General features: G+C 37.3%; 2 protein-coding genes across 3 annotated transcripts in view; both read left to right on the top strand.

Moving 5' to 3' along the window:
- Nucleotides 1-12645, top strand: part of LOC131431260 (lachesin) — a 534183-nt gene that overhangs the window by 244532 nt on the left and 277006 nt on the right. The window lies entirely within an intron of this gene.
- On the top strand, nucleotides 3538-4530 carry LOC131431263 (trypsin 3A1-like). Its single transcript, XM_058596874.1, has 3 exons — nucleotides 3538-3770; nucleotides 3842-4244; nucleotides 4313-4530. Exons 1-3 carry the CDS (start codon nucleotides 3544-3546, stop codon nucleotides 4478-4480), a joined length of 798 nt encoding a protein of 265 aa, XP_058452857.1. The 5' UTR covers nucleotides 3538-3543; the 3' UTR covers nucleotides 4481-4530.

Raw genomic sequence — 12645 nt, 5'->3', positions numbered from 1 at the left:
CGATTTACTTCGCCGATTCAATGTTTTCTTCAGTAACAGATGTTGTTGGGCGGCCGGGATCGCATCATGATCCAAGCTTGTACGACCACCTTTGAAGCGTTTATTCCACTCGTATGCCTATGTTTTTCCTAGACACGATTCACCAAAGACCTTTTCTAACATTTTCAACGTTTCGGAACACTTAAATCCATTTGCAACACAAAATTTGATGCACGCACGTTGTTCTAAATTTTCATCCATTATAAAAATCGCCACACGAAAAATTTTCTACTTCTTTGTATAGATGCCAAACAAAAACTAATCGTACGATATGCGTCAAAACTTGACAGAATGTGTATAAAAGTGTTGCCAACGATGAGAGAATAACAGTTTACCGATTGGACAAGCGCGATAATTATAAAATGAAAATTCCGGTTCTTTTTTTATCATAAGGTATCCTCCTGGACTACACACAGTAGAGATGATCGGATATCCGAACAAAACACAGTTACCAGTATAGTCATAACCATAATTGATAATAACAGCGTTTGACAAGGTTTGCATAAACACTTGTTGAAAGAGAATATTCCAGACAAGGTTTGTCTTCGACTCATCAGTCCATTAGCAGTTTATATTGAACTGCTAACGCCACCTAACGATTCCAAATTCCCCGAGACATCTGCTTGAAATTGTGATGATTTCTTCAGAAAGTCTCAAAGGGGCGATCTTATGACTTCCAGGAGCGACGAAACTGGTTTCGATGCTTCGGGTCATTGGGTTTATTGAAGAAAATAATTTCTGTTCCCAAAATGTTGAGACTATTTCTTCAACCGATTCCATAAGGTTTCGTTTCTGAATTCCGAGCTGTTTTCGCTGCATTCGAATCCTGCGTGAAAAGTTCCAAGCAATCAAATCCTCTTTCTGAGCAGTATCAAGCATTCTCTTTTTGTCAAATGATTCAAATTGCGTTAAAAATTTATCAGAATCAAAATCGGTACTGTTTCTCAACAAGAAACGCTTCATTCGAACTCATGCCCAAATAGCGGTCTCAACCCAGGATATCGTTTTCGGTCAATCGTTATTCCTAGTATTTAGGGGTTTGGTTGAAAGCCATTTTTGTGGTTTGAGCACATAACCGATTTCACTATTCTTTACGTTTCGTCTTCGACTCGTCAGTGCAGAGCAGTTCAAATTGAACTGCTTACTGCAAATGCTTAAACAGTCCAATTTAAACTGCTAAGCAGACGAAAAGTTAACGCTTTTTGAGAAACAATTTTTAAAGTGTCGCCGAAACGCAATATGTTTTCTGACGTCCCGAGCGAAACGAATAGGCGACGACGTCCCGAGTTAAAGACGAAACGTGAAGAATAGTTGTTATTGACATCTATCTTTTTTTGGTTTCATGCAGTTTAATTTTGCCTTCACGCAGGCTCAGAGTAAGGTTTCCTTTTTAAACATTTACTTTATCATTTTGTCGTGCTTTCTAGGATTCTCAACCTTATTTTTAACAGCTCATGAACGATTCATGTTTTTTTAAATTTATATGAGAATTTTCGAAAGCATTGATAAACGAAAATATCAGCATTTTTCGTTCGATTTACGATTTATTCGCTGCAATTGCGAATTACTTGCTAGATCAAAATGTATTTTTGTCCATCATAATCGTTACAAGTCGTGTAATTTTGCTTCAATAGTCCAATTCGGAGTCTGCCGTTCCATTTCTGTGTTGATCCCCTTCGTTCTCACAAAGGAATACTCGTTGTCAAATCTTCGGATTGTAATTCGCATATTTTTCACTGTATCGGTTTTCCAATTTCATCAACTCTTTTAGTAATAATACTGGAATAGAATACGTCATTGGAGATGATGAGCTATGTGTGATAGAATTTTCAGTAGCATGAGGTAACCACAAATAATTCTAATTCGAATTGCATTTTTGCTAACAAATTGATACTTCATTCATTCTAGCCTGCGTAGTTGACAGTTCTAGAGCTTAGTTCTGGATTTCAGGTTAAGAATCCAGCACCAGATTTTCTTGTTCATTTCCACAATCCAGATCTTAACTTTAGTTCCTCGTCGAGAATCCAAGGCCAGAATCGAGTTCCAGAATTGTGAAACTGTAGCTGAAATCGAATTTTAGAACTTGATTCTGCGCCTGTATTCTGGAACTGAGATCATAGTCTCGATTCTAGACCTGGGCTCTAGATCTAAATTTCAGAAATGACTTCTGGACTTAGATCTAGATTTTGAAACTGACTTCTGAAACTGAAGATGCATATCAGTTCAGTATCAGTTGTTTCAGAATCCTGAAACTGAATTCTGAACCTGAGGTTCTGGAACTGCATACCGAAATCTAGGAGTATAATTCAGATTCAAAATTCAGTTGTATTTCCAGAATTTAGTTCAAAAATACACTGCAGAATCCATGTTCAGAACTCAGTTCAGTGCAGTATTAGAATTTGGTTCAAGAAATCAGTTTTACAATCTAGAAGGATAAATGAAATCAGGAAATTTGGGGGACGGGTATAGCGTGATGGGTGATGCCCTTTCATGCAGCCTACTTGGGTTCGATTCCCATCTCCGCACAGTAAATAGAATCTGCAGATTTTTTAACTAAATTAATTTGAATTTCGGAGCTGAGTTCGAGATCCGAATTTTTAACTTGAATCCTGAACCGGAATTCTGTAGCTAACACTCAGCTGTAGAATCTAGGTCCAGAGTACATTAGTCGGATTCAGGTTTCAGTGCCGAGCCAGAATCCTGGTCTCGAATTTAGTTCCACAACACAGATTCAGTAATCAGTTTAGCAATCCAGAAATAAGTTGTAGAACTCAGCTTCAGAATTCAGTTCCAGACTCTAGCATCAAAATTGAGAATTCAGTTTCAAAATTCAGTACTAGCAGTCGGCTCAAAATCCAGATCCGAAATTCAGATCCTTCAATATCTAAGAACAGTTTCTTTATTCGTATTCACCATCATTTTATTCGTATTCACGTCATCCGGTTATGTCTCTGACATTACCCACCCGTCTTTTAAGGAATTCTTTAGCACTATTAATGAAAATTTCAATTATTTGGGAAAGGCATCATTACACCATTAGATGAATTAAGACAGGCGTTTTTTGTTTCACACTAGTTATGAAAACAGAAATTTAACGAAAATCGAATAATTGTGTTTGTAAAAATAGAAAGGTTACTGCTCAAACAAGCATTTACTTAGATGGTATCAAATTATTGGTTTTAGAAATCCTATTAATGACCAGAGCACGATTTTGTAGTTTAAGAGCAATATTAAACAATTTCTCTTTGTAAACATTCTCCTACAAGTAACCGTTCTGGAAATATTTAGACGTGAAATTAGAGAAACGAACTATTAAATCATAAAGTGTTTGAAAGAATAGTTTTCATAATAAATCATTCATGTTTTGGGACTTTAAGCTTGTGAACTTTTCTCAAAACAATTATCGCAATAAACACAATTCGATCCACCATTTCTTATCAACAGTTATATGTTTTCAAATCTTTTGCGTTAGCCATTTCCACTGGATCATAGCGCCTATTGAACATGATGGAAAAGGCTGAGCTAGTCGTTTGGATTTCGGCAATCCTGCTTATGACATTTACATTGCAAACTGGTTCATCCTTCGACCTTCGACGTTTCAAACGAATCAAAGGCGGCCTACCAACTGACATAGCCTACTATCCATATCAGGTTTCTTTGCAGATGTACAATCGTTGTGGAGGTTCAATACTGAATGCCCGATGGGTTTTGACGGCTGCCCACTGCATGAGGTGAGAAGAGTAATCAACTGACCGACTGATTTTTCTCGCGGGTTCAAAATCTTTTTTTTCGTGAATTCAAGTGTTGTTGAAGATCCTACCAAGCTGACCATCCGAGCTGGGTCGAGTTATTTTGGCAGTGGAGGCGTGGTGGTTCTGGTGCGACAGATTCATTTGCATCCCTTGCAAAACGGGTTCAAAAACTACGATTTTGCACTTTTGGAACTTTCGGAGTCGCTCCCAATTAGTGAAAATATTCAACCGATACCACTACCAGCTCGAACTGAAACCTTCGAGGATGGAAAACAGTGTGTAGTTTCAGGATTTGGCTTCGAAGACCACGATGAGCTCAGTTCCGACCTCAGAGCCGCATTTGTTACTGTAGACGATCAGCAGTGGTGTATCAATTATTTCGCAGGAAGAGCGGATGTTACCGAGAGTATGATTTGTGCTGGCTTCAATCAGAAAGGAATCGACTCCTGTGGGGTGCGTATGGATTTTGAGCAAGCACAGGTGACTTTGCAGCGCAGGTTTCTGATGATAATCATTTTCAGGGTGATTCGGGTGGACCGTTGGCTTGCGGCGGTGTGCTGGCCGGAGTGTCGTCCTGGGGGATGGGTTGTCATACAGTAAACTATCCCGATGTGTATGCAAGGGTTACCAGCGCTCTGGATTGGATCCACGAAACCGTTAACTCAGTTCCTTACAATTATTCGTTGTGATATGTGCTGGACAGCTTTACAATAACAGTTTCTTGGCATTTTGTTCATATTCTAGGTGACAGTATTATTTTCGTCGTATGAAAAAGAAAATATTGTATGAAAAAGAAAATATTGTTCTTAACTAGGAAGCAATGTGCGGTTGAGTCCTGGAAAACTTTTCTGGCAAAACGAATTAGTGAAATGACGTGCCTTGAGTGATTTAATCGGTGGAAATGTGATAATTGGAAGTTGAATACAAGAAGGAGAATAAAGGGCAGACTCCGATCTGACTTAAAATTTATCATAGCTTCACTCGGAAATGTATAACAGGGGGTCAATATTTTGGGGTCATCTAATATTTCGTAAAGCGGTAGAGCTTAAAAGATTAAGCACCTCAAAAAAGTCCCTTTGCAAAATTTAAGCTAAATCGTTCATGGGTAATAGGTGCCGTCCGGCGTTTAAAGTTTGAAAATTGAAAATTTGTTTGAATCTTGAAAACCCACCAAAACGAAATGAAAAAAGTTCCGTCGAAAATTTCTCATAATACCATAGTAAAGACTGTCCCAGAAAGTATGGACGCACTTATTATTCGATATACTGATAATATTAGACTACAACAACAGAATATTATTCTCAACATTTGCTACTTAGCCATTGTAGACTAGCTGGTGCACCTTCTTGCGAACGTTCCTCATTAAATTCCGTACAGACTTTTGGCGACAAGTTTGGACACTTTTTTCCTATCTTTTTCAAACTGTTTAATGGTTTCGGCTGCCGAGACATGTTTCCTAAAATATGCCTTCGTTAATGCCCAAAATTCCTCAATTGGTCGAAGTTGTGGGCAATTTGGTGGATTCATGTCTTTTGGGACGAAAGTGACATTTCTGGTAGTATACCATTCTACCGTTGATTTCGAGTAGTGGCAAGAAGCAAGATCTGGCCAGAAGACAACAGGATCCTTGTGACTACGAATCATGGGTAGAAGTCGTTTTTGTAAACATTTCTTGATGTATATTTCGCTGTTCATTGAAGCAGTGGTGATGAAGGGTTTCGAAATCTTACGGCAGCTACAAATTGCTTGCTAGATCATAGCTTTCTAACCAAATTTTTCGACTTCAATCGATGTTTCGGACTGGTTTAACACTTGCCCTTCTCGCACCGTATAATGTTGTGGTCCCGGCAAGGATTTGTAATTGAGTTTCACGTAGGTTTCATCGTTCATGATTATGCAGTTTAAATTTCCAGCAAGAATCGTATTGTACCGCTTTCGAACCCTCGGCCTGATCGATGCTTGTTGTTTCGGACTGCGTTTTGGTTATTTCTGCTTCTTATAGGTTCGAAGATTCAAACGTTCTTTAGCACGAAGATCATTTGACTTCGAAGTGCCCACTTTTTTGGCCACATCCCGAACTGAAACCTCCTTCTTTTGCTCGAACGCCTTCAGTATACGTTTATTCAACTGAGGGTTAGCAGGACCTTTTTTTCGACCCGTTTTCAGCTTATCCTCAAAGGTGTTATTCTTACTGAACTTCCTGATTGCATTTCGCACGGCTTTTTCACTTACTCCTTCCATTTTTGCTATCTTTCTCAGTGACAGTCCGCGTTCTGTGCAATTGTACACAATTTTTCGACGTTGTTCTGCTGAAAGTCCACGTATTTCGAAACAAACTAATGAAAACGAATAAACAACTGCACAAGTGGTTAGAGAAGGGTGTAAACAACAGGACGCAGCCATAAAAATTGACAGATTCTGTACCATTGCAAAATGGCAGCGGTTTTTGGTTGCGTCCACACTTTCTGGGACAGTCTTTATTCGTACTTCGTAAGTTCGAAATTGCGTGGAAGATTTTGTTCGATAAAACTCGAACAATAACATTTTTTTGATATGGACCACATCTTTGTTTTCTTAATAGGGGTGTTGAATGGATTTTCCTCGCGGGTTCAAAACCGTTTTTCAATTGTTGCAGCTAAGTTAACCATTCAAAATTTTTCGACAGTGGAGGCATGTTGATTCGGATGCGAAAAATTTGTTCACATCCACTGCAAAACTGAATCAAAAACTACAATTTTGCAGTTTTAGAACATGCAGAAACGTAGAAATGTGTTATTAATAATGTGGTAAACTTTTTATTTAAGATGCCGAGCTTAGTCTGCTGTGCCTCGGGTGCCACTCAGTTTAATTCGAAATCATACCCCTACGGCAAATTACCCGCAAGAGATCAGTTCACATAGTGCCTCGCCAGACTAATATACTTCATGCTTCTGCTGTCAAACACTGATTTAAAAAAAATCCCGTTTAAGCTTCCGGAGTTTTGGACGAATAACTATGATAACCGTGTGTGGCCTGACTTTGTCCTGATGAAACACGGCATATTTTCAGCTGATCAATTCGCGTCTGCTTAATCGGGAGTTTTAAACGGTCCAGAGCGAAGTGGTTCAGCCAGTGGCCAAAAAAACTGTTTATTTTCTCAAACTAGATATTTTTCTTTGATTGTCGGATAGCTACTCTATATAATGCCGAAATTTGAGCCAAATTGATTAGTTACTTTTCAGCTCTTAAAGTTGAATGTTTTTGTTTGTGTGCGCAGATATTAAACGGTCGATAAATTTTGTTGTACAGTAACTGCTCAATTCAATCAAAATCCGATTCTGTAATGGATATTCAAGGAACAGGTTAGTAGTAAACTCCCTGCCAGTTGTTGGGTTCGTGTGTTTAGTTAAAGGTCAAAAGGTGATCTTCTGATTGAGATTCAACTGACTTACCAAAAATTTCCTGAAGTAACCAGAATACCAGTGTGTTGGGGGAAGTCTACAGTAACGGTTTCATGTTAATTTAGATTTTGTTTATAAGCGCGCGAGGATGAATATTTCGCGTCTTTAGGTGTTGTTGTTGTATTGGTTCCTAAATTATTACAATTTTAGCTCATTCTCGAGACATTATTTATTTGATATTTAGCATTCTAAAAGAAGATCGGGTGCTGACAAATCACGACAAGTGGTAGATTACCATATGGTGGCAAAATTACCTATTAATGAAAATGCGCACGAGCTGCGATCTCATATAATCTACCTATGTGAAATAATCACTGCGTGTTGGAAGAGAGCAATTGGATATAAGCTTGTGAAAAACGGTTCAGCCGTTTCCGAGAAAAGTTAGTACAACAAACGTTACATACACAAATACGCACTCATACACACAGATATTTTGCTACTCGACGAACTGAGTCGAATAGTATATGACACTTGGTCCTACGAGTCTCAGGTCAAAAGTCGGGTTCCACAATGATTGCTTAACTTTTTGCTTTCTCATATAGAAAGATTATACAATCACTTGAAAAACCGATTAGTGAAAATTGGACCGGAGGGCCAAGTGTCATATACCATTCGACTCAGTTCATGAGCTGAGCAATGTCTGTGTGTGTATGTATGTGTGTGTATGTGTCAAATAATCTCACTAGGTTTTCGTGGAGATGGTTGAACCGATTTTGATAAACTTAGATTCAAATGAAATATCTCGTGGTTCCATACGGAATTCCTGAATTTCATCCGGATCCGACTTCCGGTTCCGGAGTTATAGGGTAAAATGTGTTCAATGTTGTACACCGTCACTTAAACCGGCGAAACAAAACACGTAAAAAATTTTCTAAACTGGTCTCAAAACTACACAAATCGATAGTCATTATCAGTAGGCAACTAAACAAACCGATTCCGGCTATCCTGGTTCCCGGTATCCGGTTCCGGAAGTACCGGAAATAGTGGTCATATATAGGAAAATGGATTTCACTCACTTTTCTCAGCGATGGTTTGACTGGTTTCCACAAACTTGGATTCGAATGAAAGGTGTTCTGGTCCCATACGGAATTACTGAATTTCATCCGGAGCCGACTTCCGGTTCCAGAGTTATAGGGTAAAGTGTGTTAAATATTGTACACCGTCACTTAAACTGGCGGAACAAAAACCGTAAAAAATGTTACAAACTGGACTCTAGACCGTTATTCCCAATCTTAGGATCAATTGGAAGGTCTTATGGTCCTACCAAAAATTACTGCATATTTTCGGTTGCAACAAACATTTAAATCGTAATTTAGAGTGCGTACTAGTAGAGTTTGTATGTCATGTTAGTTGGTGGCCGTACGAACCGACTTTGATTATACCGGTTGTTGGGTTCCGGTGCCGGAAGTGCATATAATAGTGAACCCACTTTGTTTTCTTAAGGATGACCTACGCAATCGAAGCACTGTTTTATTCTGTATGTTATACTAATTAATGCACAAACAATCTCTTGGTTTCTTTCAAAAATCGAAGAAATTTTTTTGAATAGAATACCACAATATTTTATGTACATGAGAAAGGCATCATTACACCACTAGATGGATTAAAACCGGTTTTTTAATTTGAGAAAGCAAAAATGATGTTTATACGTTATATACAACATAAGATATTCACGATCGAATATTAAACACTCTTTCAGAGGGTAAATCTTGAAAAGGCCATGGGTCAATTTACGACAAAATCGGTTGACCGCTCTCCTAGAAATTCAAGTGCACTTTTTTCATATTTTTGCACATTTTACTCTGTTACTCCGGAATCGAAAGTTCGATCTGAATAATATTCAATGACAGGCAAGAGACTTTTCATTCGAATATAAGGTTATCGATACTTCCGGAATCCGGAACGAAGATCCGGTATACCCAAAATCAATGTATTTGTTCATCAACTAACCAAATCTGTCCAATTCAAGAATTATACGGCTATTTGAATGTAGTTGATTGAATTTTCCGTGTCATGTATAAAAAAACACGTTCCTGGAAATGAAATTTCTATACCTATCAGTCTGTAATTCCGGAACCAGAAGTCGTATCCGAATGAAATTTGGTAGCATTATATGATGTTGTAAAATCTTTCACTTTCTACGCTTGTGAAAATTTAATGAGCAGTTTCTAAGAAAATCGGTTGCACACGTTTTTAGTCCATTTTGCACAATTTGCCCCGTTACTCCCGAACTGGAAGTCGGATCCAGATGAAATTCAACAGCAACCTACGGAACTACAAGACCTCTAATTTAAATTTTAGTTGAAGGCAATCGGTTGAGCGGTCTCGGAAAATCGAGTCCACTTTTTCTTCATTTTTTTACACTCCCGTTACTCCCGAAACGAAAGTCCGATCCGGGTAAAATTCAATAGTATCCTGTGGGACCAAGAGACCTTTCATTTGAATCTAAGTTAGTCAAAATCTTTCCTGTCATCTCCGAGAAAATCGAGTGCACACACTTACACACCAAGACACAGACACACACACACAAAGATATTTGTTCAGTTCGTTGAGCTGAGTCGAATGGAATGTGACATTTGAGTGTTAGTTAAAAAATCGGTTTTCACAGTGATTCACTATATGAGAAAGGTTATACAATTATTAATAATTAAAATTGTTTTGCAATCTATTTTCGGCTGTAGTTTTCGTGTCTCTCATTTCTCGAAAGGACACATTACTTGTAGAACTAATTTGATACTATTATTTTGCTGAAGAAAGTATGTGCATACGTTAAGGCGTTTAAGAGTTATGTAATGTTAAAATAAGTTAAAATAAGTTAAAAAAATAACACCCTTTAAATTTTCTCTAAAATATCAGGAACCGCATAGGATACATTTTTATCGATCTGGCATCTAATGAATATTGATATTTGAAGCCTGACTAGTTTTCGATGGAAAAACCATCATAACTTTTTACTGGTAGCTCATATAAAAAAGCTTGGTTGAGCAAAATTATGCGCAATGATTAGTTCAACAACTCTTCTGAAAACGACTTTTCCGTAGAACATTTCACGAAAAAGTTAAAACAAAGAAGGGTTTTTCAGAAGCCACCCTACTTTTACTGAAATGAAAAGCTAGAGAGGTCTTTATTTCAGCAAAGTTGCTCAAAATATAATTTCCTACAACTTTATTTTACAACAAAATCATTTTTGAGTTCAATTAAGAAAGTTAGATTTTAAATTTCAATCTAAATGAGGACCACCCTAGTAACTTTTTTCATCAAAAGCATTTGGTCATTTGATTACAAACATCTTTCGTGAAGACACCAACTACAAAAACTAATATTTAATAGTGAAAATATTTTTGTCACGCTAATTTCCCGTTTCGGACCACTGTGCAATGGTAGATGGCAAGGTAACTTTGTGTTTTTGAAATACTTATTATTTTTGGTTTTAATTATTTCTTATCATGTACATAAGTGTGCAACGCGCAAAGTGAAACATCATCGTGTAAGTGTTATTTATGTGGTGCCAGAAAGAGGGAGTGAAGGAAACCAGATTTGAGTTTTAATTGTCACCTTTGCATTCCTAGATTCGTTTTACCTTTTTTTATATATATAAAAAATAGGTATAGAATTCGCTCAAACTTTAGACAATTTTTCCGAGGCCCGGAGGGGTGAATGTCAAATACCAATCGATTCAGCTCGACGAACTGAGCAAATGTCCGTGTGTGTGTGTGTGTTGTCAACTAAGAGGTCGAGATCTCAGAGATGGCTGGATCGATTTTGATCAAACTAGTCGCAAATGAAAGGTCTCCCCGTCATCCAGAACGCTATTGAATGGTTTTGAGATCGAATGTTTACTTTATGAGTTATACGAAGCACCGATTTTAGAATTCCGGTTCCAGTATCAAATAGTTTCTCAAAGCTCAATCATTTTCTCAAAAAGGCCAAATCGAACTTCAAAAACAAAAATTCAAATTAAAGGACTTAAGGTCCCATACAAAATTGGTGAATTTTATCCGATTCTGGAATTACAGATGATGATTTTTTAAAATTCATACCGATATAGAAGATGTAAATTGTTTGGCGTAATAATTTATCGCCATTCGAATCATTTTGGGTTATGCTAGTTCCTGAATACCAGCTCTGGAAGTACCATAAATAATGACGAAAAACTCTAAAGTGGAACTTACTTCGACATCTCATGGAATGTTCAATCGATTGTCACTCGTTAAGATTGCAATTCGATACGATTTGCAGTTTCGACATTACAGGGTAAGGAGTAATTAAAATCTCAATTTGCCGTTTAAAACGACGATAATTAAAATAATGTCATGAGAACTAAAACACCTAAGAATATCCATGCATGTGGATTGATAAAAAAGGTATCATCTCACTGCTAGGTGGATTAATCACGTTTTTTTTAAATATTTTGTTCATCTTGTCTATAGGTTAGATTTCAAAAGGTGGCAGGCTAAAACAGTTCAAGAGAAAGAAGCAAACCTTTGCGAGTAACACTGCGCGATTAAACAGTATAAAGAAAAGAAATGATAGGTTCCTTTGGATTCCACTAATAAAAACCTATCATTTCTTTTTTTAAGAGCTCGAAAATTCAAATTTTGTTGAGATTTACTGCATGGACTGTTACTGAAACATTAGAAAAAATCCGCGCCAGATAGTATCATCTCTTCCAGCCTCCGTTAAGTCTGTCCTTTGTGTATAAACTTCGATTCAGTATCATTATCGAAAAAATAATCTATTTTAGTGATATAAATGTGTGACAACTTACAGACCATTAGATTTTGTAAATCAAATAAAAAGGAAAATGCACATTTTTTAAACTTTTTTTCATTCAAACTGACACATGTCCTCTATAGAAAAAATAGTGAACAATTGCGAAAATCAAAGACATTTAATGATGCTTAACATAATACAAACCATTATCGTCTGTGGAAATGGTTTTTTATTGACAAAATCTATTTATGGCCGCCCTTCCATCGGAACCTGAACCACTGTGCAGCGGTTGACAGTGGAGATCAGAATTTAATGTTTGACCATATACAGGGTAACGCCATATAACTTTTTTTAAACATGATATAAAACACAAACGGTTCATCCGATTTCAAAATTAATTTTTTCATATTAATGTGCAATCCTTCCGGTTAATTGTGGAATATAGTTTCATTCAAAGGGCTGCCTCGGCTGGCCTTGCAGTACGCCATACGGTCGATCCAGTTTTTTAGTACATTTTCGATTGTATGTAGCTTTATTTCAGCTATGGCTGCACGAATGTTGTCCTTCAAGGCTTCAATTATCTCTGGCTTGTCCACATAACACTTATCTTTGACAGCCCCCAAAGATAATAGTCTAATGGCGTCAAATCACAGCTCCGAGGCGGCCAAATGACATTCGAATTTCGACTGATAATTCGATCT

The sequence above is a fragment of the Malaya genurostris genome, chromosome 2, assembly GCF_030247185.1.
Source record: "Malaya genurostris strain Urasoe2022 chromosome 2, Malgen_1.1, whole genome shotgun sequence".
NCBI lineage: Eukaryota > Metazoa > Arthropoda > Insecta > Diptera > Culicidae > Malaya > Malaya genurostris.
The sequence above is the reverse complement of the archived record's forward strand: the minus strand, read 5'-3'. Positions and strand labels throughout refer to the sequence as shown.